At 33.6% G+C, this 26,872-nt stretch overlaps 2 protein-coding genes and 1 pseudogene across 4 annotated transcripts; all 3 read left to right on the forward strand.

Moving 5' to 3' along the window:
• The first annotated feature begins 18 nt into the window (after positions 1–18).
• LOC149290125 (G protein-coupled receptor kinase 3-like) lies at positions 19–18,316 on the forward strand. Of its 3 annotated transcripts, XM_089489737.1 has the most exons (22): positions 19–614; positions 2,168–2,244; positions 2,981–3,054; positions 4,572–4,673; positions 5,393–5,467; positions 6,110–6,171; positions 7,510–7,561; positions 7,744–7,835; positions 9,531–9,630; positions 10,075–10,153; positions 10,934–11,064; positions 11,173–11,267; positions 11,347–11,454; positions 12,036–12,102; positions 13,900–14,000; positions 14,105–14,171; positions 14,308–14,403; positions 16,185–16,347; positions 16,477–16,613; positions 16,696–16,731; positions 17,663–17,776; positions 17,895–18,316. In XM_089489737.1, the coding sequence occupies exons 1-22, from the start codon at positions 502–504 to the stop codon at positions 18,057–18,059; spliced, it is 2,106 nt and encodes a 701-aa protein (XP_089345863.1). In that variant the 5' UTR covers positions 19–501; the 3' UTR covers positions 18,060–18,316. The 3 variants fall into 3 exon arrangements, with proteins under 3 accessions (XP_089345863.1, XP_089345864.1, XP_089345862.1); XM_089489738.1 differs by lacking the exon at positions 16,696–16,731; XM_089489736.1 differs by lacking the exons at positions 16,477–16,613; positions 16,696–16,731; positions 17,663–17,776; positions 17,895–18,316 and having other exon boundaries at positions 4,572–4,694; positions 16,185–16,402.
• A 1,588-nt stretch (positions 18,317–19,904) lies between these two features.
• Positions 19,905–19,995, forward strand: LOC149290126 (U2 spliceosomal RNA; annotated as a pseudogene).
• Positions 19,996–20,062: 67 nt separating this feature from the next.
• LOC149290127 (uncharacterized protein T26G10.4-like) lies at positions 20,063–21,658 on the forward strand. The gene has a single exon (XM_089490055.1). The coding sequence runs from the start codon at positions 20,063–20,065 to the stop codon at positions 21,656–21,658; it is 1,596 nt and encodes a 531-aa protein (XP_089346181.1).
• The last annotated feature ends 5,214 nt before the right edge of the window (positions 21,659–26,872 follow it).

Raw genomic sequence — 26,872 nt, forward strand, 5'->3', positions numbered from 1 at the left:
AAAGTGGACTAGGTCTCAAAGACAGGCTGAAGAAAAACTAGGCGTCATTCTGGCCAAAGACGACTAGGCTTCAAAGTCAGGCTGAAGAGAGAGTAGGCCTCATTCTGGCCAAAGAGGACTATACCTCAAAGTCAGGCTGAAGAAAGACTAGGCCTCATTCTGGCCAAAGTGAACTAGGCCTCTAAGTCAGGCTGAAGAAAGACTAGGCCTCATTCTGGCCAAAGTGGACTAGGCCTCAAAGTCACGCTGAAGAAAAACTAGATCTCATTCAGGCCAAAGAGGACTAGGCTTAAGCTCTGGCCGAAGAAAGACTAGGCCTCAAAGTCAGGCCAAATTAGACTAGGCCTCATTCTAGCCAAAGAGGACTAGGCCTCAAAGTCAGGCTGAAGAAAGACTAGGCCTCAAAGTCAGGCTGAAGAAAGACTAGGCCTCATTCTGGCCAAAGAGGACTAGGCCTCAAAATCCGGCGGAAGAAAGACCAGGTGTCAAAGTCAGGCCAAGATGGCTGACCTGGAGGCCGTTCTGGCGGATGTCAGCTACCTGATGGCCATGGAGAAGAGCAAGAGCTCTCCGGCTGCTCGGGCCAGCAAGAAAATCGTCCTCCCTGAGCCCAGGTGAGGCGGATTTGAGGTCCATTTTGGAGGGGTACCACGGATGTTTCTTGGCTCCCCAAAATGGAGGGCAATGCAAACAATAGATTAGACAGGTACAGATATAGAAAGGTATGGATGTGTGTATATCTATATCTTTATTGATTAGATATAGATTATAAAGAGGTGTATAGAAAGGTACTAAGGGTCATAGGGTCCAAACCCTCTTCTGCCATGCAGGAATACATACAAACCCCACTTCTGCCATACAGGAATATATAGAAACACAAGTCCCTCGCTCTCTGTCTCTTTTAATCTCCCATCGTCCACGGCGTCCAGGCCGTCTGAGGTGAAGGTGGTCCAAAATTGGATTACACGGTTGATCCCTCCTGCATGTTTTTCACGTGCATCATGGTGGCTCACGCAAGGGTCTCGCCTAAGCCACGACTTGCGTGCTGCCGCCGTGTGTCTCAGGTTTTGGATGGAAAGGGAGGGATATAAATAAATATAATATATAATAATATAACTTATAATATGCTATATACACACACACACACACATTATATATATACAATTTGTAATATATATATATATATATATATATACACAATATAGTATCTAATTTATAATATACATTATATATATAAAGTATGCAATATATATAATTTATAATATACAATATATATATAAAACACAGTATATATATATTTATTATAAAGTTTATCTATTATTATAAATATTGTATATCATTCCAAATTATTGTAAATATTAAATACATTATAAATATTAAATATTGTGTTTATTATTTTAATTTTATTGTTATAAATATATAATATTTATCGTATTAATATATATATATATATTGTATATATAATAAGTATTAAATATAAATATTCATTATTATAAATTTATTATTATATATAAATATTATACATATATATATATATATAGTTATAAATATTATTTATATATATATATATATATATATATATATACACACACACACACACCTCTTGATACCCAATAGCTCATTAAAAATATTTATTATTATAAATTTATTGTTATCATAATATTTTATATATAAATTATATATAATAAATATTAAATATTATTATAATAAATATTATACATTTATTTTGATGTTTTATTAATATATAGCATTAATAACTATATTATTTATTATATATATATAACTATCAACTAACTAAACTAAATATATAACTAAATATCATAACAATAAATTTATAATAATAAATATTTATAATATTATATTATATGAATATTGATATCTTAAAATTATATATTTATTATATATATAATTAGTATATAATATATAAAATATAATCTATCTGTCTATAATTTATTTATTATGGGTGTACTTTGGACATCATTATTATATTTATAATTATTATTATTATTATTTATAATTATTAATATTATTATTGTATATTTATTCATTGTAAATATTACATGTTTAGAAATCGCAAAGTCCCAGATCAATTGGGATTATTGTTTTCTTATCAGTTATCAATATCTTTGGCGTGTTGGCGTGTTGTGGCTATTTTTCCTCCTTTCAGCATCCGCAGCGTAATGCAGAAGTATCTGCAGGAAAGAGGAGAACTCGCCTTCGACAAGGTTTTCGGCCAGAAGATCGGTTAGTAATAGTAGTAGTAGTAGTAGTTGAGTTCCTCCTAGTTGTAGTTGGGAGCACCACTCTAGTTTGGATTGCTACACTCCTAGAGCCCACTATAGTTGGGTCTAAACAGTTGCTGGTACTACTACTTTACTATTCCTACTTTACTACAGTAGTTGGGACTACTCTGAGTTGTTGGGACTGCTCTAGTTGGGGCTATTCCTGCATTTTCAGCCCTTCTTGGGTACAACCGTCCGCGCCGTTTCCCAAGGCGGGGGATTAAGATGGCGGCTCAACGGACGCCGCGTTTGCTTTAAGCGCGCATTCCTCGCCGTCGCGCTTCACTGGGAACCGTCTCCTCAGGAGAAACAAATTTAACGCATGGCTGACCAATGGATAATGCAAATGTGGCAAAGTGTTCATGGAGGATTTCTGTGATTAACTCCATTCTGCCATGCAGGAATACATAGAACCCTATTCAAGCATGAAGGAATACATAGAATCAGAGGACCATAGAATTAGAAAGGACCCTAAGAAGGGCCCTGATCCAGTCCAGCCCCATTCCACCATGCAGGAATACATAGAATCAGAGAACCATAGAGTTGGAAGGGACTCCAAGAAGGGCTCTGATCTAGTCCGACCCCATTCTGCCATGCAGGAATACATAGAACCCCCTTCTGCCATGCAGGAATACATAACCTAACCCTAATTGAATCTGTACCAATCAATTAATCATTCTGCGTCTCTAACTCCCCAGGTTTCTTGCTCTTCAAAGACTTCTGCCAGACGGACGTTGACGAAGGCGTCCCTCAGCTCAGGTTTTACGAAGAGGTAAGCAGAGGCCATAGCTTCTGTTAGTTCTTAATCCTTGGGATTAGCAGCCGGGTCTTGTTAGCCTTAAGATGCTTGGCCAGTCCTTTGAGGGTCAAGCCTTGTAATGTAATGAGACATTTACCTATATAAAAGTGATGCCAAGTTGTCTGTCTATCTATCTATCTATCTATCTATCTATCTATCTATCTATCTACCCAAGCTGTTAATGTGTGGCCATTATATATACCTTAATTAACATAACCACCCCATTAATTGACCCCAATACAGTTCACTTAAGACTCTCAAAGAAAGACACAGGAGACTGGGTTTGGGAGGTCTATAGTGCTTTTCCTCAGCTGCCATTTTATCTTTGTCCCTCAGTCTTCTTTCTGGTCATAGAAGATGAAGCCCTTCAGAAGATGGACACCATTTTGTTTTCCTTCTGACTGGATGCCATCTTCCAGAGTCTTCTTCCTGAGAAGCCTTTTTGGGGGCTTCACCTTCAGTGACTTCAGCCTTTCTTCAGCCTTCTTCCCATCTTCTTCCTTCAGTGATTTCATCTCTTCTTCTTCCTCTCCTTTTGGCCGCTCAGCTCTGACTGACCTCTGGCCACTTTGGGGTCCCCCTTTTATACCCTCCCAGCCCAGACCCTTCGGCCAATCGGCTACAAGCCCCCCGAAACCCCAAATGCAAAAAGGCCTGGGAAATAAAATGGGGGCAAGTGGGCCCTAAAGGTTAAAAAAGGTGTAAAAGTAAACCTCTGAATACATTACATTACATTACAAGGTTTATTAGGCCTAACACGCACACATATATTCAATATAATAATAAAATATGGTAACATACATTACAAGGTTCTTACATTCCCAGGCCTAATATATATATATAATGTTTGCCTTTATTATTGGGCCTTCTATTGGGTTTCAAGAAGTATCCAAAGCCTAACACATACAAAGCGCGCACACACACACACATATATATATATGTTCAATATAATAAAAAAACCATGGTAGAGCCTTTATTATGTCCTTTATTGGGTTTCCAGAGGTAATCCCAGGCCTGATATTATATATATATATGTGTGTGTGTGTGTGTGTGTGTGTGTGTGTGTATATATATATATATATATATATATATAATCTTAGGCCTGGGATTACTTGTCCCTTTGTGATGTAATTTTAATATAATTTTAATTTTTTTTAAACTCATGTTAATTTTAATTTAATTGCATTTTTAATTTAAATTAAATTTTTATTTGATTTTAATTCAATTAATATTAATTGAATTAATATTTTAATTTTAATTTAATTAATATTTTAATATTAATTATTTTTATTTTTAATTTAATTTTATTCAATTTTAATATCAATATTTATTTAATTTTAATTTTAATTTTATTTAATTTTAATTCAATTTTAATATTAATATTTAATTTAATTTCAATTCAATTTTAATATTAATTTTAATTCAGTGTTAATATTAATGTTAATATTAATTTTGTCTTAATTTTAATTTCCCTCCGTCGTCTCTCACAGATAAAAGAGTACGAGAAGCTGGTCTTGGAGGAGGAGCGCCTGAGCAAAAGCCGCCAAATCTATGACACTTACATCATGAAGGAGCTCCTCTCTTGCTCTCATGTGAGCAGCCAAAGCCTAAAAGTGGGTCCGAGGCGGACGAAGTGACTGGAGTGGACAGTTGGCCAAGTGACAGCTCCTTGCGGCTGTCCATCGTCGCTTCCAGAGTAGACATGACAATTAATCCCTCCAATTATATTATTATTATTATTATTATTATTATTATTATTATTATTATTAAAATTTTAATTTAATTTAATATGTATTTATAATATTACGTTACTGTTTATTTTGAATTTTTTATTTATTTTTACTAAATAAATAAATAAATTACAATAATAATATTTATCCATATTTATATGCATATATCCACATATTAGATAAATATACAGATGTTTACAATAAATAAATTTATAAATATTTATTTACATTTATTTATTTATAATATATATTTATATATATATTAAAATGTAAATAAATTATTTTTTATTTATTTAAATATATTTAAATATATATTATATATTATAAAGAAATAAATGTATAAATAAATATATTACATATAAATTTTATATAAATTTATTTATTTATAATTTATACATTTATTTAAATAAATATAAATAACTAAAGGTATAAATAATTATTTATAAAATTATGTATTTATTATAAATGTTTGTATGTTTATATTTATCTAAATATAAAAATATTTATGTGTATCCATATAAATATAAATACATTTTATTATTATTATTATTATTAAACATTATTACCCGTTATTTTCGCAGAATTTTTCGAAGAAGGCGGTCGATCAAGTGCAGGCGCAACTCTCCAAAAAGCATGTCCCCATAAACCTTTTCCAGGTAGGTTTGGTTTTTATTAATTGTTAACTATTATTACCATTAAAAGGTCATTAAATTAGCTTTGATTTAGTGCTTTCTTGGGTTTTGGACTACAACTCCCAGAATTCCTGGACATTGGCTGCCATTGCTGAGGCTTCTGGGAGTTGGAGTCCAAAATGCAAAATAAACTGTCTAAATAGAGAGGCAGAGTAAAAATAAAGATGATTATTATTAATATTATTATTGATAGGTTTTAGTATAATAATTATAATTATAATAATTAATTAATTTAAAATATTTATTTATTTAAAATAAATATTATTATTATTGATAGATTTTAATAATAATTAAAATAATTAATTTAAAATATTTATTTATTATTATTATGGATAGATTTTAATATAATAATAATTAAATAATTAATTTAAAATATTTATTTATTTAAAATAAAATTATTAATATTATTATTATGGATAGATTTTCATATAATAATAATATTTAACATATTTATTTATTTAAAATATTATTATGACACATTTTAGTATAATAATAATAATTAAATAATTAAAATAATTAATTTAAATATTTATTTATTTAAAATAAAATTATTATTATTATTATTATTATTATTAAAACAACTATATTTTATCCTCCTTTTTCCAGCCCTATATAGAAGAAATTTGCGACAGCCTCCGAGGAAAAACCTTCCAGATGTTCCTAGAAAGGTATGTTTCGCCGTTTCTATGTTTTTTCGTCCCGTCACGTGTGGCGGTGGAAGTGTAATTTATTATTAATATTATTATTATTATTAAGTTTTATCTATTAAAGCATTCTATGTTTATATGGCACTAACTAAATATTTATTTATTTATTTAAAATAAATTTATTTTTATTGTAAATAAAATTTATTTATTCATTTAAAATAAAATTTATTTATTTATTTGAAACAATTCCTGTAAAATTAATTATTTACTGAAAACAAATATATAATTTTTGCAAATAATTTATTTGTTTGTTTGTTTAAATTTATTTTTATTTAAAATATTTATGTAAAACAGTTTATATATTTATTTAAAACAAAAACATTTAAAATTGTTTATTTATTTAAAACAATTTATTTAAAATTAATTATTTACCAAAAATAAATATATAATTGTTGAAAGAAATTTATTTATTTGTTTAAAATAAATTTATTTTTATTTAAAATGATTTATTTCAACAAGTTTATATATTCATTTAAAATAAAAAGTATTTAAATTTATTTGTTTATTTATTTTAAATGATTTATTTAAAATTAATTATCTACCAAAAATAAATATATAATTATTGAAAATAATTTATTGAAAATAATTTATTTATTTGTTTGTTTAAAATAAATTTATTTTCATTTAAAATTATTTATTTAAAAGTTTATATATTCATTTAAAATAAAAATATTTAAATTTATTTATTTATTAAGAAACAATTTATTTAAAATTCATTATATACCAAAAATAAACATATAATTATTAAAAATAATTTATTGAATATAATTTATTTATTTGTTTGATTGAAATAAATTTATTTTTATTTAAAATTAATTATTTAAAACAATATATATATATATATATATATATGTTCATTTAAAATAAAAACATTTAAAATTAAGTAATTAATTAAAAACAATTTATTTAAAATTAATTATTTACTGAAAATAAATATAATATAATTATTGGAAAATTTTTGTTTGCACTTATTTCGTTTAATACAAATGTGTTTTTATTCAGACTTATTTATTCAAAACAGTTTATATTTTCATTGAAAATAAAAACATTTAAAATTAATTCATTCTTTTATTTAAAACTATTTATTTATTTATTTAAAAATAAAAACGTAACACAGAAATTAATAAACAAATTAATTCTATTAAATTGCATTACGTATACAAAGCTTTTAATTAAATTTTCGGCTTGGACATCTTGCTTTAATTAATTAGAAAACCAGGACGTGAAAGGAATACATTAAACTACTAATTCATTTCCGAAATTATAACCATTTTTCTTTATTATATTCTCTTTCGTTAGTGATAAATTCACTAGATATTGCCAATGGAAAAACATCGAGCTCAATATTCACGTAAGTATCCATAAACGAATATATTTGTTGATCTAGATGCTATGCTTCTATTTACTTAACCTAGAATCACATTGGGGTTTGTCGCTGCAGCGTCACACTTTGGGCTCACAATTGCAATTAATTCATATATATATATATATATATATATATATGGTTTAAATTTCCTTTTCTTCCGTCCGCAGCTGACTATGAACGACTTCAGCGTCCACCGGATCATTGGACGTGGCGGATTCGGCGAGGTTTACGGCTGCCGCAAAGCGGATACGGGGAAAATGTAAATGTTGATATAATACTATATATCACAATATAATAATATAATCCAATGTAATTTAATAGGATGTATTATAATGTATTATATGTAATAAAATATGATGTATTGCAGCCATAAATAATAATTAATAATTAAATTAAATAAAATCATAGAATCATAGAATCGAGTTGGAAGAGACTGCAAGGGCCATTCAGTCCAACCCCCTGCCATGCAGGAAATCCAGATCAAAGCATCCCCGACAGATGGCCATCCAGCCTCTGCTTAAAGACCTCCAAGGAAGGAGACTCCACTACACTCCGAGGAAGGAGTGTGTTAAACTGTCGAACAGCCCTTACTCTCAGGAAGTTGTCATCCCTTAACCTTCTCTTCTCCAGGCTAAACATACCCAGATCCCTGAATCGTTCCTCATAGGGCATGGTTTCCAGACCCTTCACCATTTTAGTCGCCCTCCTTTGGACACATGTCTCCAGTTTCTCAATGTCCTTTTTGAATTGTGGGGCCCAGAACTGGACATAGTATTCCAGGTGGGGCCTGACCAGAGCAGAATAGAGTGGCACTATGACTTCCCTTGATCTAATTTATTATAATTAAATTTATTATAATTAAACTATAATTTATTATGAATTATATTTAATTTTATTTATGAAAAAATATTTTATAATATAAATAAAATTAATAAAATTAGTGTTTTATTTATAATTTTGTTTATAATCAATTAATTAACGGTATTTATTTTTAATTAATTATATTTAATTTTATTTATAATTTTATAAATAAAATTTATAAAATTATAAATAAAATTAAATATAATTAATTAATATAAATAATATAATTAATAATAATAATATAAATAATGTAATACAATGTAATTTAAAATAACATAATGTGTTTACAATGTATTACAATATAATATAATGTATTACAATGCAATGTAATGTAATATAATGTATACCATTGTAATATAATATATTACTGTATGATATAATATAATATAATGTGTTACAATATAATATAATATAATACAATGTAACATGATATAATATAGCATAATATAATGCGTTAGAATGTAATATAATGTTATACAATGCAATATATTATAATATATCATAATATAATGTGTTACAATGTATTACAATATAATATAATGCATTACAATGTAATGTAATATATGATATATTAAAATATAATACAATACAATGTAATATGAAATAGCATAATATAATGCATTACAATGTAATGATAATATAATGTTATATAATATAATACAATATAATATAATATATTACAATATAATGTACAAAAATGTAATACAACATAATATATGATGTATTACGATGTATTGCAATATAATATAATAGGCTGTATTACAATATATTGCAATATAATTTAATGTGTTAAAATATAATATAATATAATATAATATAATATAATGTATTAAAATGTAATATAATATAATTTATTACAATGTAATTTATTATAATGTATTATGATGTAATATAATATAATGTAATATAATTTAATATAATGTAATTTAATATGATGTATTACATTTTAATATAATGTATATTATAATGTATTACGATGTAATAGAATGTAAGATAATATAACGTATTATAATATAAAGCTATAGGAATGTTAATTTGTTATTATTTATTAATCAATTGAATTAAATTGATTAATTTCATTATTATTTCCCAGGTATGCCATGAAATGTCTGGACAAGAAGCGGATCAAGATGAAGCAAGGAGAGACCTTGGCTCTCAACGAACGCATCATGCTCTCCCTCGTTAGCACTGGGGTCAGCATTTCCCTTTGATTGATTAATTAATTAATTATTAAAATAATAATTATAATAATTATAATAATAAATGTATATAAAACAGTTTTATATATATTCATTTAAAATAAAAACATTTAAAATTATTTATTGATTGTTTGATTTAAAAACAATTTATTTAAAATTAATTATTTTAACAAAATAAAAAATATTTATTTTAACGAAAATATTTTAATTAATTTTTAATTGGTTAAAATAATACGTTTTTGTTAATTTTTTAATTAAAACGTAATTAATTTCCTTATTAATTTTTTTAAATTAAATTTTTAAATAACTTTACGAATTTTTTTTGTAATTAAACATTTTTTTAAATTAAAAATTAAATTAAAACCGATTGATTGATCGATTGATCAATATATCGATAAAGCCTGACGCTGGTTCTCTCCTCGCCGTTTAATCTGCCAGGACTGTCCTTTCATCGTCTGCATGACTTACGCCTTTCACACTCCGGACAAGCTCTGCTTCATTTTGGATCTGATGAACGGTAAGCGCCAAATCGGACGCTCTAGGAATCCCTAGCGCAACTCTATGGTCAACACCTGCAAGACGTTGATCATAGAGTTGCCCTGGAGGAGCTACAAAGGCCTAGCAGTGTGTCCTCTAGGAATCTCTAGGCCTTTCAGTGCCACTTTTAATTAAAGCTGACCATAGAGTTGCCCTGGAGGAGCTACAAAGGCCTAGTGGAGTGTCCTCTCTAGGAATCTCTAGGCCTTTCAATGCCATTTTTAGTTAAGGTTGACCATAGAGTTGCACTGGAGGAGCTACAAAGGCCTAGGAGAGCGTCCTCTCTAGGAATCTTTAGGCCTTTCAGTGCCACTTTTAATTAAGGTTGACCATAGAGTTGCCCTGGAGGAGCTACAAAGGCCTAGCAGAGCATCCTCTCTAGGAATCTCTAGGCCTTTCAGTGCCACTTTTAGTCACCGTTGACCATAGAGTTGCCCTAGAGGAGCTACAAAAGCCTAGCAGAGCGTCCTCTCTAAGAATCTCTAGGTCCTCCAGAGCAATTCTATGGTTGGCATTGACCAGAAGCTGGAGGACAATCTAGAAACGCTTAGAGTCCCCTCTAGGAATCTCTAGTGCAACTCTATGGTTGACATATGCTACATGTTGATCATAGAGTTATGCTGGAAGGCCTACAAATGCCTAGAGAAGTGTCCACTCTAGGAATCTTTGGGTCCTCCAGCGCAACTCTATGGTCAGATGTCGACCATAGAACCAACACTCTGTCGTCTAACGCCATAACCGCATTTCCCCGTCGTCCCAGGTGGCGACCTCCACTACCATCTTGCGCAGCACGGCATGTTTTCGGAGAAGGAGATGCGTTTTTACGTCACGGAGATCGTCCTCGGCTTGGAGCACATGCACAGCCGCTTCATCGTCTACAGGGACCTGAAGGTAAAATGCCGCTACTGCCGCCGTGCCAAGCAATGCCACCGATTCGGTTTCGGCTGCGCCGGCGGGTCATTTTAACGCCTTGTTTCTCCTCGCTGCGCGGATTTCCAGCCTGCAAATATCCTCCTGGATGAACATGGACACGTCCGGATCTCCGACCTTGGCCTCGCCTGTGACTTCTCCAAGAAGAAGCCCCACGCTAGCGTGTGAGTATCTGCGTTGCGACGGTGGCATATAGTGCTGTTTCCGCATTTTTTTAACTCGCGTTTTATCATCTCGCTATAGAGGAACACACGGCTACATGGCGCCGGAGGTCCTCCAGAAAGGGATGGCGTACGACAGCAGCGCTGACTGGTTCTCTTTGGGATGCATGCTCTTCAAGCTCCTCCGCGGGTGAGTCCATCGCCGCTGCCATGTTATTTGTGCTTTTTTACGGCCCCAGCCAGAACTCATAATAATAACAATAATAATAATAATAATATAATGTATTAATAATACAATTATATTTATATCATAAATAAATATTATATGATATTTATATATTTATTATTTATATATATGCGTATATAAATATACATTTATATCTATTAATAATATTTTGTATAAATATAAGTTTATATGTATTAATAATATTTATATAATAAATATTTATTATGATATTTATATATTTATTATTAATGTATATTCATATATAAATATAGGTTTGTATGTATTAATTATATTTATATCATGAATATATAAATATACATTTAATAATATTTATATCATAAATATTTTATATATTTATATATTTATTATTTATATATAAATATAAATTTATATCTATTAATATTTATATCTTAAACATATTTATTATATACACACACACATTTTTATTATATAAATTATGTTCATTATGTAAATATTTATTATATAATAATATTTATTATTTTTTATTATTTTTGTTCTTTGTTTGTTTGTTTATTATTTAACAGGCACAGCCCTTTCAGGCAGCACAAAACCAAAGACAAGCATGAGATCGACCGAATGACCCTCACTGTGGTAAGGGATAATTATTTTAAAATAATAATAATAATATAAATAATAAATTTATAAGTTTATAATAAATAAATAAATTGATTAATGATAAATAAAAAAATACTGTAAGAGCAATCAATGCAACTTACATGTTAAAGCAATCCAGTACAATACATAAAAGCCATATGCATGATAATATATTTTAATAAGAAAATATACTCCAAAATATAAAATGAATTATTAAATAAATAAATATTAAATCATTTAAATAAATAAAATATAACAATAAAATATTTAAAATAAATATTGAAATATTAATAAATAGGTATGAAACCTGTAAATAAATAAATAAAATATTTAAAATAAATGTTGAAATATTAATGAATAAATAGGTATTAGACATGTAAATAAATACAGTGGACCCTTAATATACGCTGGGGTTTGGTTCCAAGATCCCCCGTGTATAACAAAATCCGTGTATGCTCAAGTCCCATTACATATAATGACATAGCAAAATGGTGTCCCTTATAAAAATGGAAAATCAAGGTAAATTTATACTTTTTGGGAACATTTTCAATCTGTGTATGCTTAAATCCGTGTATAAAAAATCCGTGTTATAAGAAGGGCCGACTGTAAAATATTAAAAATAAATATTAAAATATTAAAAAATAAATTTTAAAACATTTAAATAAATAAAATATTTAAAGTAAAAAAATTAAAATAAATATTAAAATAAATATTAAAATACTAAAAAATATTTCAAATAAATATTAAAATATTAACATAAAATAAATAAATAGATATTTAAATAAATAAAATATAAAATAAAATATTTAAAATAAATATTTTAAATCTCTGCCAGATGAGATCCGTCAAATTGCCAGCTTAGACAGCTTTAAAAAAGCTGTCAAGACGGATCTCTTCCGGCAGGCCTTTCCTGAATAAAGTACCCGGCCACAGAATGACTGCCCCCCACATCATGGATTAGCCCACTGCTCTGTCCTTGTTATATTTTTATTGTGTTTTTAATTGTGTTTTTAATAGATATTTTAATTGTACAGTTTAATCCTGTTTTAAGGGAGGGAATTTGGGACATAATTTTGTAAATGTGAATTTTAATATGTTGTGAGCCGTTTGATTGTCTTGTAACAGAAAAGTGGGATGTAAATAAAAGTTGCATTATTTATTTATTTATTTAATATTCTATTAAAATAAGATATAAAATAAATAATACTTTAAATATAAAATAAATATTAAATCATTAAATAAATGCACATCGAATCATTTAAATAAGTAAATATTTTAATAATAAATATTTTAATAATAAATAAATATTAAATTGTTTAAGTAAATAATATATTTAAAATAAATATTAAAATATTAAACAAAAATATTTAAACATTTAAATAAATAAATAACAAAATGTTCAAAACTAAAATTGATATATTAAAATAGTAAATGAATAAATATTAAACATTTAAATAAAGAAAAATATAAAACAAAATATTTAAAATAAATATTAAAATATTAAATAAATAAATTTTATAATATTAAATAAAAACAGTTAAACATTTAAAATAAATAATTAACAAAACAATAAAATATTTTAAAACTAAAATTTAAATATTTAAATATTTAAAAAAATAGTAAACGTTTAAATAAATAAACAAATAAATAAATATCCCGACCAATATTAGATAATGGTTCCTGCATGGCAAAATTGCATTGGATCAGAAGGCCCTTCTAGTCCCTCGCAACTCTATGGTTCCGCGATTCCGTGCCAAAAATGTGCAGCTCCAGTTTTTTGTTTCCCCACCGCAGAACATTGAATTACCGGATTCGTTTTCCCTCGAACTCAAGTCCCTGTTGGAAGGCCTGCTCCAGCGGGACGTCGGCAAGCGACTTGGATGCCAAGGGCGCGGGTAAGTCTGTGTGCGAAGGCGTCCACCATTTTGCGACTTCGGGAAAAAAATCCCTTTACTTTATTTACAACATTTGTTTGTTTGTTTACTTGTTTATCTTGCAGAGTGCAAGAAGTAAAAGAGCATCTCTTCTTCAAAGGAATCGACTGGCAGCACGTCTATCTGCAAAAGGTTAGCGTTTTGCGCTTTCTTCACACGTTTGGCGCAGTTTCCGCCATTTTGGTTCCCAGACCTTCCGCCATTTTGGATCCGTTGCGTCCCCATCCTAACTGCAGTTTTAATCCGGGTTTACTCTCATTTTCGCCAGTACACCCCTCCGCTGATTCCTCCACGCGGTGAAGTGAATGCCGCGGATGCGTTTGACATCGGATCCTTCGACGAAGAAGACATGAAAGGCATAAAGGTGCATGACACATTCCTCATTGGTCAATTGTGACCCTAGAGAGGCGTCTATTAACCTGGTAGCTCCTTCCTGTCATTACATATTGGCTCTTTTGCGCAGTGAGTGGGACTGCGCAGGAAGTGTGAGGAAATGTCATTTCCCCTGAGTTTTCTGTACTTCTTTTTTTTTAATTAGTTTATTTCATAAAAAAAACATTTACAATACAAACACATAACATATACATACAAATAATATAAAATATGTAAACACTTGACACTTATATTCTTTCATATCTCCCATTCTACTTACATCCTTCCATTTCCCATACAACAAACAACAACTACAACATAAATCTTCCTGTATCTTCAGGTATCCTTATATCCATTGAAGTTTAAATAGTGTTATAACTTGATTACTTCATTTCCTTAATTTGAATTTTATCATCTGAAATGAAAGACAAAATAAAAAGAAGAAAGAAGACTATATATAGTTTAAAGGAAATCTCCTTTCATTTTGTTGGTATTGCCTTTGACTGGTACATACATAAGATCAGGCTCTGTCAAAACAATATAATTTCTAATGCATCTTAATTTAGATGTCCAAATACTTTGGAGTACTATATTTCCCTCTCGCAAAAGGGTAGGTATGGAGGGAAGAAAGGAAGAAGAACAAAAAACTGCACCTAAGGGCTCTTATTTTTACCATTCCTTCAGGAGACGTTGGCCTGTTACAGACAGCCAAAATAAAGCTGCTTCGAGTCACAGTGGAGGTATGGTGTTTTAATGATGCAAGAGTCCAGAAGCCACACCAAAGCCACGCTCCAGTCCTTAGGGCCGGAGCATGGCTTTGGTGCGATTTCTGGACTCTTAGGACGCATGCATCATTGAAACACCATACCTCCACTGTGACTCGAAGCAGCTTTATTTTGGCTGTCTGTAACAGGCCTTAGTGTCTTTATGTCCCCTTTTTTTCAAAGAAATTAAACACTTGTTTCCATGTTTCTAAAAACCGTTCTGATGATTCATAATTTAATTTTCTTGTCAATTTATCTGATTCAAATATATCATATAGTTTAGCAAACCACTCTTTTAAATTTGAAACCTTTTGACTTTTCCAAGTTTTCGCATATACCATCCTAGCTGAGCAGATCATATAAAAAAGCACACATCCATATCTCTTTTCCAAATTTTCATCAATCATGTTCAAGAGAAATATTTCTGGTTTGTCCTCTAATTTTACATTCAATATTCTATTAACAGTTTTCCGTATGGTTGACCAAAACTTTTTTGCCTTTTTACATTTCCACCAGAGGTGGTATATTGTCCCTTTTTTCTTTTTACATTTCCAGCATTTACTGTTGGAGTTTCCGTACATTTTACAAAGTTTTGCTGGCGTCAGGTACCACCTATAACATATTTTGTAGTAGTTCTCTCTTATGTCTTGACATAGAGTGTATTTAACTCTTTTTGTCCATGATTTTTCCCATTGATCAATGGGAGTTTTCTGTACTTCTAACAGCCCATAATCGAATGGCAAGGACACCAAATTATGATTTGGTCCTTGTTTTTGGGATTGACGCCTCATTTGGGTAGAAACCTGGACTTCCTGTGCAGTAAGTGGGACTACGCAGGAAGTGCAAGGAACACTCACTTCTTCTGGGTTTTTTGAGCTGCTAACATCCCATAATAGAAATGTGGGCTCCCCAGTTTCATGAAATAGACGAATTTTGTGTATGCAAACCCCCCCTTTTTGGTTTGATCCAGTGGCCATTTTGACGTGTTTTTCCACCATTTTGGAAGCAGCTGCTGGACAGCGACCAAGAACTGTACAAGAACTTCCCTTTGGTCATTTCGGAGCGGTGGCAACAGGAAGTGGCCGATACTGTCTACGAGGCAGTCAACGCTGACGCGGACAAGATGGAGGCCAGGAAGAGAACGAAGAACAAGCAGCTCGGCCACAAGGAAGGTAATGTATTTTACGACGGGGATTGTGCCACACGACCTATATCCTGATCCCGTGGTTCCTGTGCAGAAAATCCAGACGTGGAGACAAATTACAAATTTCAATGTGATTTTTCCCCCCACACGGTGACAGATTACGCACTCGGAAAGGACTGCATCGTTCACGGGTTCATGCTCAAACTGGGGAACCCCTTCCTGACGCAGTGGCAGCGGCGCTATTTCTACCTCTTCCCAAACCGCCTCGAATGGCGAGGAGAAGGCGAATCGCGGGTAAGGCACGTTTTTTCACGGTCGCCATCACAATACAATCCCCGACTCGGGAATTCCGTAACGCTCTCCTTTCCCCGTTTAGGATGCATGGCGCACTTACACCAAAAGGCGCAAACAGGTAAGGAGACCCCCCAAAAACCCATAGCCAACGCTTCTAGAACCTTCTAGCATGCGCCGCGCGCACTTCCTGTTGTTGCGTCACCCCCATAGCGTCCATTTTGGACTTTGGCGGATCTCACTTCAGCTTGCTGTATCTTTCTTAGGCGTAGTGTCTGTGTAGTATCTGTGGAGTAAGCTAATAGACATGGACACGGTGTATCTTACTTACACATAGTATCTATGGAGTAAACCCATAGACATGGATGCTATGGACACCACAGAGAGGACAAAATGGAGACCATGGAGTATATGATGCTCTATTCATTCAACTCAATGAATGAGTAGGTCCCATTGTACCTTACTCACACGTAGTATCTGTGGAGTAAACTCATAGATGCGGGCGCTATGGACACCATGGAGAGGACGACATGGAGACCATGGAGTATATGATGCCCTACTCATTCACCCCAATGAATAAGGCTGTTGTATCTTACTACACATAGTATCTGTGGAGTAAACCCATAGATGCAGACACTATGAACCCCACGGTGATCACGACATGGAGTCCATGGAGTATAAGACGCCCTACTCATTCACCCCAACAAATGAGTAGGGCCTGTTGTACCTTACTCACACGTAGTATCTGTGGAGTAAGCTCATAGATATGGACACTATGGACACCATGGAGAGCACGACATGGAGACCATGGAGTATATGACGCCCTACTCATTCACCCCAATGAATGAGTAAGGCTGTTGTATCTTACTACACATAGTATCTGTGGAGTAAACTCATAGATGCGGACACTATGCACACCACGGAGAGGACAACACAGAGTCCATGGAGTATATGACGCCCTACTCATTCACCCCAACGAATGAGTAGGGCCCGTTGTAACTTACTCAGACATAGTATCTCTGGAGTAAATTGCTATTGTTTCCCTCCCTCAGCAAAACCTCCTGACGATGGAGCAGATAGTATCCGTTGAGGAGATGCAGATCAAGGACAGGAAGTGCATCTTACTCAGGATCAAAGGAGGGAAGCAGTTCGTCCTCCAATGCGAGGTAATCAATCAATCAATTAATTATTGACGCTGACCATAGAGTTGCGCCGGAGGATTCCTAGAGAGGACACTTCAAATGCAACTCTATGGTCAGCCTCCGGATCACGTTCCTTTCCTAGAGTGACCCGGAGTCTGTCCAGTGGAAGAAAGAGCTCAATGCGGCGTTTACGGAAGCGCAGCTCCTCCTCCGGCGCGCGCCGAAGTTCTTGAACAAGTCGCGGTCTGCCGCCGCGGCGGAACTGTCTAAACCACAACTCAGCCACCGGAACAGCAACAGCGTCTAGGGTCCGAAACGGCGACAGATTGACGGCAAAGCGGGAGAAAGCGGGTCGTGCCACTTTCAATTTAGCGGAACGTGTCAACGTGATGGCAACGGCGCCGTTACTGAAAGGAAGATGGAGGACAGGATTTGTAGCCTTGCGTTTAACGGCGAGCGCCTCCCGTTTTCCGCGACAACGCGTTTGGCGCAAACCTCTTTTGTTATGTTTTATACATTTGTTGTGTGTCTCTCGTGTTTTTAAATGTGTGTGTATATATATTTATACACATATATCTGTATTGCAATATATTTAACTAGTTAAATATATGTATTTATATAAAATACATTTAAATATATATATATATATATATACACACACACACACATATATATATATATATATATCTTTAACTGTATTTTTGTAGCATTACACACAATAAATAGGGATATATATATGTACACGTATATGTATATGTATTGGAATAATTTTATTTATAATATATATATATATATATATATATTTAAATGTTATACATATTTAATGTATTTTTGTAATAATGTACAGAAAAATGTGTGTGTGTGTATATATATATATATTTAATTGTATTGCAGTTATATATATATATATATATACTGTATTACAATATATACAATACAATACTTATATATATATATATATATATATATATATATAAACATTGTGTATATATTTAACTGTATTTTTGTAGTGTACAAAACATGGGGAATATATATATCCAACTGTATTACAATATATATATATATATAATTGTTTACAATACAATTAAATATATATTATATTTATGTATATCTCAGTAGTGTGTGTGTGTGTGTGTGTGTGTATATATATATATATATATTACTATATTTTTGATGTCCAAAAAAATGGGGAAAATAATAATATAATAATTATGATGTAAATATTATATATTTTAGCATTATTTAATATCAAAGCATTTAATTTAATACGTTTCATATTAATTTCGTGTTTATCGCATATTTATTTTTATTGTCGAATTAATTTTTAATTACTTAAAAATCAATAGCGTAAATTATATTTTAACAAAGGCATATATAAAATATTAATTTAAAGTCTGTGCATTTATTAATTTACAATTTACCTTTTTTATGTCAATAATATTTTATTATTATGCACATATATATATATATATATATATATATATTCATTATATATGCTGATTTTAATAGGAATTTTCGATTCCAAATCCAAAAATTAAAAAAATTAAAATTAAAATAATATTAAAATTTTAAAAAATCATATTCGCCTTTTCCGCTGCAGCGTCACGTTCATTTGGCTCAATCTCAAATTCACGATTTTGGTTGATTTTATCCCACGAATCGATTTTTAATGTTGGAATTATCTTTCAAATAATTAATCTTTCAAAGAGTTAGAATTATTATTGCATTAATTATTATTATTTATAATTAATATATTAGAATTATTATTTAATTATTTAATTATCAGAAGTCTCCCGATAGACTCTCAAAAATTATTTAATTCGATGAAATGGAGAATTAAAAAATCAATTAGAAAACATGAAAAGAAATTAAATTAATTAATATGGTGTCCACGCTTAATCTAATCTGATTAGATTTAACCGAATTGATTTTAAAAAATATAAAATTTCAGAAATTAATATTAAATTATTAATTAATATTAAAATATTAAAATATTAATATGCTTTAAAAACATACTAAAATATATAATATTTTTATATAATATTGGGGAAGAATAAAGGTGGTTTTTTTTAAATTATCGTTTTTATTTTAACCGTTTTGTTTCCGGTTTAAAAAGCGAGATTTATTGCGTACTGTCTCTTATTAAAATAAATCCACTTCTCGGCCTTTTGGCTAAGATCAAGTGTAGTATCTGTTTCTCTCAATCGAGAAGTGAGCATCTTGGCTTATGCTGACGACCTCGTTCTGGTAGCCGAAAAAGCTGATGAACTCCAGCAAATGATAAATGCAACTGCACATGCTGCAGATTGGATGGGTCTGCAGTTTAATGCTAAAAAATGTGCAACGCTCCACATCAATGGGAGCCTGAAGGATCGAGTTCTGCCAACTGCTTTCACCATCCAAGGGAAACCCATGATCCATCTTAAAGAAGGAGATACCTACCAACATCTAGGGACTCCAACGGGCTTCCGAAGCTGCCAGACTCCTGAGGCTACGCTGCATGCCATTGCGATGGATGCCACGAAGATCGATGCATCCCTCCTAGCCCCATGGCAAAAGATCGACGCGCTTAGGGTTTTCCTCCTCCCAAGGATTGACTTTGCTCTTCGAGGTTCGTCAGTCCAGAAAACAGCACTTAGTAGAGTCGACCGAGCAATCACGACTTCCTTGAAGAAGTGGCTTAGCCTCCCTAAGCGTGCAACCAGTGACATTCTGCACATTGCTCAACGACATGGAGGATTAGGAATCCCTAAGCTGGGAGATTCGGGGGATGCTGCAACCATCATCCATGCATATCGTCTTCTCACCTGCCCTGACAAGACTGTAAAATCTATCGCTCTAGGTTCCCTAAAAGAAGTCGTCCAAAAACGCATTGCTAGAATTCCATCTGAGAGCGACCTAGCAACCTATCTTTCCGGTTCGCTGGAAAATGAATTTGGACGCGATGGCGGTGACTTCTCCTCCCTCTTCACCCGCACCCGGAACGCAACCCGACGCCTAAACAAACTTATTGGTTGCAAATGGATGTGGGCTGCTGAAGAGGGCCCTCAGCTCACCGTCACCAAAGGGAACCCTCCAGAAGTCCAGAGTTTCTCCCACAAAACAAGACATCTGTTAGAAAGTTCACTGAAAGAACTTCTAAGGGAGAAATATACCATCGCGCTTCTGAGCAAGCCTGACCAGGGCAAGGTCTTTGAGGTGACATCGCAATGGGACTCAAGTAACCACTTTATTCCACGCGGAGATTTCACCCGTTTCGCTGACTGGCGTTTTGTTCACCGAGCTCGTCTGAATGTTGTACCTCTTAACGGCGCCGTCAAAACTGGCAACCGCGACAAACGTTGCCGTCGTTGTGGTCATCCAAACGAGACGCTTCCACATGTGCTCTGCAATTGCCCTCCACACTCGACAGCCTGGAAACATCGGCACGATGCTGTGATGAATAGACTGGCTAAAGCTATCCCAGCCTCAATGGGCACCATTTCTCTCAATCGAACTGTACCTGGGACAGACAGCCAGCTGAGACCTGACATAGTAATCACAGATGAAGACCACAAGAAGATTACTATTGTAGATGTCACCATCCCCTTTGAAAACAGGAAGCCAGCCATGAGGGAGGCCAGAGAACGGAAACATCAAAAGTACACCCCTCTGGCTGAGGTCCTGAGACAAAAGGGGTACGAGGTCTCTGTCCATGCATTGCTTGTTGGAGCCCTGGGTGCCTGGGATCCAGCAAATGAACCTGTGCTGAGAGTCTGTGGAGTGGGAAAGCGCTATGCAAAACTCATGCGCAAGCTAATGGTGTCAGACACCATTAGATGGTCCAGAGACATCTACATTGAGCACATTTCGGGCTATCGTCAGTATGAGGAACCAGCTGCGGTTTTGGTAGAAAAGGAACAGTGAAGTTTCAGTTTTCTTCTCTCCCTCCCCCTTTTTTCCTCCCCCTCTTTCCCTTCTCCTTCCTTCCTTTCTTTTCTTTTTTTTTATGGTATGCAACTGTCTAGATATATTGGTGATTGCCATTGGTAATCTAAAGTAAAGGATATATATTTTGGTCTCCTTAGAATGCTCTATCTTATTTTAAAACTGTTTTAATAACTTAACACATCCTAGGAATGAAATTTGCTTTATATTCCAATTTCTTTATATATTACCATACTATTATGTATTTTTATTCTGCAATTGCATTCTTGGGACTTGATATGTATTACCCATTGGTTTATGTTAAATTGTTCCCTTAAATATTTTCTAATAAAACGATTAATCTGTTTCTCTCAATCGAACTGTACCTGGGACAGACAGCCAGCTGAGACCTGACATAGTAATCACAGATGAAGACCACAAGAAGATTACTATTGTAGATGTCACCATCCCCTTTGAAAACAGGAAGCAAGCCATGAGGGAGGCCAGAGAACGGAAACATCAAAAGTACACCCCTCTGGCTGAGGTCCTGAGACAAAAGGGGTACGAGGTCTCTGTCCATGCATTGCTTGTTGGAGCCCTGGGTGCCTGGGATCCAGCAAATGAACCTGTGCTGAGAGTCTGTGGAGTGGGAAAGCGCTATGCAAAACTCATGCGCAAGCTAATGGTGTCAGACACCATTAGATGGTCCAGAGACATTTACATTGAGCACATTTCGGGCCATTGTCAGTATGAGGAACCAGCTGCGGTTTTGGTAGAAAAGGAACAGTGAAGTTTCAGTTTTCTTCTCTCCCTCCCCCTTTCTTCCTCCCCCTCTTTCCCTTCTCCTTCCTTTCTTTCTTTTTTCTTTTTCTTTATGGTATGCAACTGTCTAGATATATTGGTGATTGCCATTGGTAATCTAAAGTAAAGGATATATATTTTGGTCTCCTTAGAATGCTCTATCTTATTTTAAAACTGTTTTAATAACTTAACACATCCTAGGAATGAAATTTGCTTTATATTCCAATTTCTTTATATATTACCATACTATTATGTATTTTTATTCTGCAATTGCATTCTTGGGACTTGATATGTATTACCCATTGGTTTATGTTAAATTGTTCCCTTAAATATTTTCTAATAAAACGATTAATCTGTTCTTATCAGTTTAATTTGTCTGGACCCACATGGCTCCAGAAGCCCCTGCCAGAAGCAGAGACTCAGGAGGAGTTCTGCAGGAGACCATCAGTTGCACACCGTCTGAGTCAACTACAGAGACAGTTGCCACTCCTTGCAACCTCCTTGCAGCAAGACATCCAAAAGCCTACTAGCTGGCAGTCAAATTGGCTGGCCAAGCTGCGGGAGGTGAGGACCTTTGAGGACCTAGAAACGATGGTTGGCTCTTTGATTAAAGAACTTTCCAAAGCAGCCAGACCTGTTGAAAGAACAGCCACCAACCCTAGGCAACCAACCTCTGGAGCACCAAGACGACCTTTCTCCTGCCATCCAAAGGACAGGAGACAAAACAAAACAGCTTCATATGACCCTCGGGCAGCATCACGCATTCAAAAGCTGTACCGTGCAAACAGAGCAAGAGCTGTCAGGGAAGTTCTAGATGGCCCATCTCCATTTTGTACCATCCCCAGTGGTCAACTGTATGAACATTTTACTTCTGTGTTCGACCGAGATGAGCAAAGCCGAGCTCCCCGCCCAGCTGACCTCCATGGACTGCCGAGAGTGGAGGAGGAATTAAACAACATCCTTTTAAGAGACTTTACCCCCCAAGAAGTTGAGGCAAGACTGACAAGGGCTGAAAATACAGCCCCAGGCAAGGATGGCATTCGATACAGTTTACTGAAGAAGTACGATCCTGGATGCCTAGTTTTAGCATCCATCTTTAATTTCAGTAAACAATTTTGTCGAACGCCGACCAGCTGGAAAAAGGCTATGATTGTCCTCATCCATAAGAAGGATGATCCGACGGACCCTAACAACTGGCGCCCAATTTCCCTCTGTAGCACCATCTACAAGGTGTACACAAGCTGCATTGCTGCCAGGGTCACAGACTGGGCCATCACTGGTCGCGTTGTCAGCCCTCAACAAAAGGCCTTCATGTCCTGTGAGGGCTGCTACGAACACAACTTTATAATACAAACAATTATTGACACTGTTCGTCGCACCAGAAGAGAGTGTGCTGTGGCCTGGCTTGACATCAGCAATGCCTTTGGCTCTGTGCCACATTCCCACATCTTGGAAACACTGGCTGAATTGGGCATGCCCTTGACATTTCTTGACCTGCTCCGTGAACTTTACAACGACTGTACCACCACAGTGCGGACGGCGGAAGGCGAGACAGCGGAAATCCGTGTTCGTCGTGGGGTGAAACAAGGCTGTCCACTTAGCCCAATCATTTTCAACCTGGCTATGGAGCCTCTTCTCCGCTATATCATCAATGGTCCCGGTGGCTTTAAGCTACATGGCAATAAAGTGAGCATCTTGGCTTATGCTGACGACCTCGTCCTGGTAGCTGAAAAAGCTGATGAACTCCAGCAAATGATAAATGCGACTGCACATGCTGCAGATTGGATGGGTCTGCAGTTTAATGCTAAAAAATGTGCGTTCCACATTAATGGGAGCCTGAAGGATCGAGTTCTGCCAACTGCTTTCACCATCCAAGGGAAACCCATGATCCATCTTAAAGAAGGAGATACCTACCAACACCTAGGGACTCCAACGGGCTTCTGAAGCTGCCAGACTCCTGAGGCTACACTGCATGCCATTGTGATGGATGCCATGAAGATTGATGCATCTCTCCTAGCCCCATGGCAAAAGATCGACGCGCTTAGGGTTTTCCTCCTCCCAAAGATTGACTTTGCTCTTCGAGGTTCGTCAGTCCAGAAAACAGCACTTAGCAGAGTTGACCGAGCAATCATGGCTTCCTTGAAGAAGTGGCTTAGCCTCCCTAAGCGTGCAACCAGTGACATTCTGCACATTGCTCAACGACATGGAGGATTAGGAATCCCTAAGCTGGGAGATTCGGGGGATGCTGCAACCATCATCCATGCATATCGTCTTCTCACCTGCCCTGACAAGACTGTAAAATCTATTGCTCTAGGCTCCCTAAAAGAAGTCGTCCAAAAACGCATTGCTAGAATTCCATCTGAGAGCGACCTAGCAACCTATCTTTCCGGTTCGCTGGAAAATGAATTTGAATGCAATGGCGGTGACTTCTCCTTCCTCTTCACCCCCACCCGGAACGCAACCCGACGCTTAAACAAACTTATTGGTTGCAAATGGGTGTGGGCTGTTGAAGAGAGCCCCCAGCTCACCGTCACCAAAGGGAACCCCTCAGAGGTCCAGAGTTTCTCCCACAAAACAAGACATCTGTTAGAAAGTTCACTGAAAGAACTCCTAAGGGAGAAATATGCCATTGCGCTTCTGAGCAAGCCTGACCAGGGCAAGGTCTTTGAGGTGACATCGCAATGGGACTCAAGTAACCACTTTATTCCACACGGAGATTTCACCTGTTTTTCTGACTGGCATTTTGTTCATCGAGCTCGTCTGAATGTTGTGCCTCTTAATGGCGCCGTTAAAACTGGCAATCACGATAAGTTGCCATCATTGTGGTCATCCAAATGAGACGCTTCTACATGTGCTCTGCAACTGCCCTCCACACTCGACAGCCTGGAAATATCGACATGATGCTGTGATGAATAGACTGGCCAAAGCTATCCCAGCCTCAATAGGCACCATCTCTCTAAATCGATCTGTACCTGGGACAGACAGTCAACTGAGACCTGACATAGTAATCACAGATGAAGACCACAAGAAGATTACTATTGTGGATGTCACCATCCCCTTTGAAAACAGGAAGCCAGCCATGAGGGAGGCCAGAGAACAGAAACATCAAAAGTACACCCCTCTGGCTGAGGTCCTGAGACAAAAGTGGTATGAGGTCTCTGTCCATGCATTGCTTGTTGGAGCCCTGGGTGCCTGGGATCCAGCAAATGAACCTGTGCTGAGAGTCTGTGGAGTGGGAAAGCGCTATGCAAAACTCATGCGCAAGCTAATGGTGTCATTTGAGCACATTTCAGGCCATCGTCAGTATGAGGAACCAGCTGCGGTTTTGGTAGAAAAGGAACGGTGAAGTTTCAGTCTTCTTTTCTCCCTCCCCCTTCTTCCTTCCCTTCTCTCCCTTCTCCTTCCTTTCTCTTTCTTTTATGGTATGCAACTGTTTGAATATATTAGTGATTGCCATTGGTGATTTACAGTAAAGGATATATATTTTGGTCTCCTTAGTATGCTCTATTTTATTTTAAAACTGTTTTAATAATTTAACACATCCTAGGAATGAAATTTGCTTTATATCTAATTTCTTTATATATTATCATACTACTATGTATTTTTATTTGCAATTGCATTCTTTGGACTTGATATGTATTACCCATTGGTTTATGTTTTAAAGGAAGGGCTATTCTATTTTATTATGAATATATTTTATTTATTTATTATTTTAATTTAATTAATTCATTTTATTTTATTGTTTAGTTATTTTATCATTATTATTTATATAATTTATTATTTTATTATTATTTTTATTTTTTGATTTTATTTATTTATTTATTTATTTTATTAATTTATATTTAGTTATTTTATCATTATTATTTATATAATTTATTTACTTATTTATTTTTATTTTTATTCTATTTATTTATTTTATTATTTATTTTATTATTTTATTTATTTATTATTTTAATTTAATTTATTTGTTTTATTATTTAGTTATTTTATTATTTATATAATTTATTTGGTTATTTTTATTCCTTTTATTTTATTATTTATTTTATTTATATATTTATCATTTTTAATTTATTTTATTTAATTTTATTATTTATTTATTTTATTATTTTTTATTTTTATTTATTTTATTTTTAGTTATTTTATTATTTATATATTTATATATTTATTATTTTTAATTTAATTTATTCATTTTATTTTATTATTTAGTTATTATTTATATTATTTATTATTTTTAATTTAATATTTGTTTTATTTATTTCATTTATTTATATAAATGAAATAAATATATATAAATGAAATAAATAATAATAATTAATTCTTTTTAAATTAATTCGTTTTATTTTATTATTTTATTATTTTATTAATTGTATATTTATTTATTCATTTATTTATTTTATTCTTTTTAATTTAATT

The sequence above is a fragment of the Sceloporus occidentalis genome, unplaced genomic scaffold, assembly GCF_023333645.1.
Source record: "Sceloporus occidentalis isolate IW3139 unplaced genomic scaffold, rSceOcc1.0.p SCAF_41, whole genome shotgun sequence".
Classification (NCBI taxonomy): domain Eukaryota; kingdom Metazoa; phylum Chordata; class Lepidosauria; order Squamata; family Phrynosomatidae; genus Sceloporus; species Sceloporus occidentalis.

Coding starts and splice junctions, on each gene's coding strand:
- LOC149290127 (XM_089490055.1), top strand. CDS start 20,063: ATGGGTCTGCAGTTTAATGCTAAAAAATGTGCAACGCTCCACATCAAT.
- LOC149290125 (XM_089489737.1), top strand. CDS start 502: ATGGCTGACCTGGAGGCCGTTCTGGCGGATGTCAGCTACCTGATGGCC. Junction 10,154..10,933: donor CATTTTGGATCTGATGAACG/GTAAGCGCCAAA, acceptor CCGTCGTCCCAG/GTGGCGACCTCCACTACCAT. Junction 11,455..12,035: donor CTCTTCAAGCTCCTCCGCGG/GTGAGTCCATCG, acceptor ATTATTTAACAG/GCACAGCCCTTTCAGGCAGC.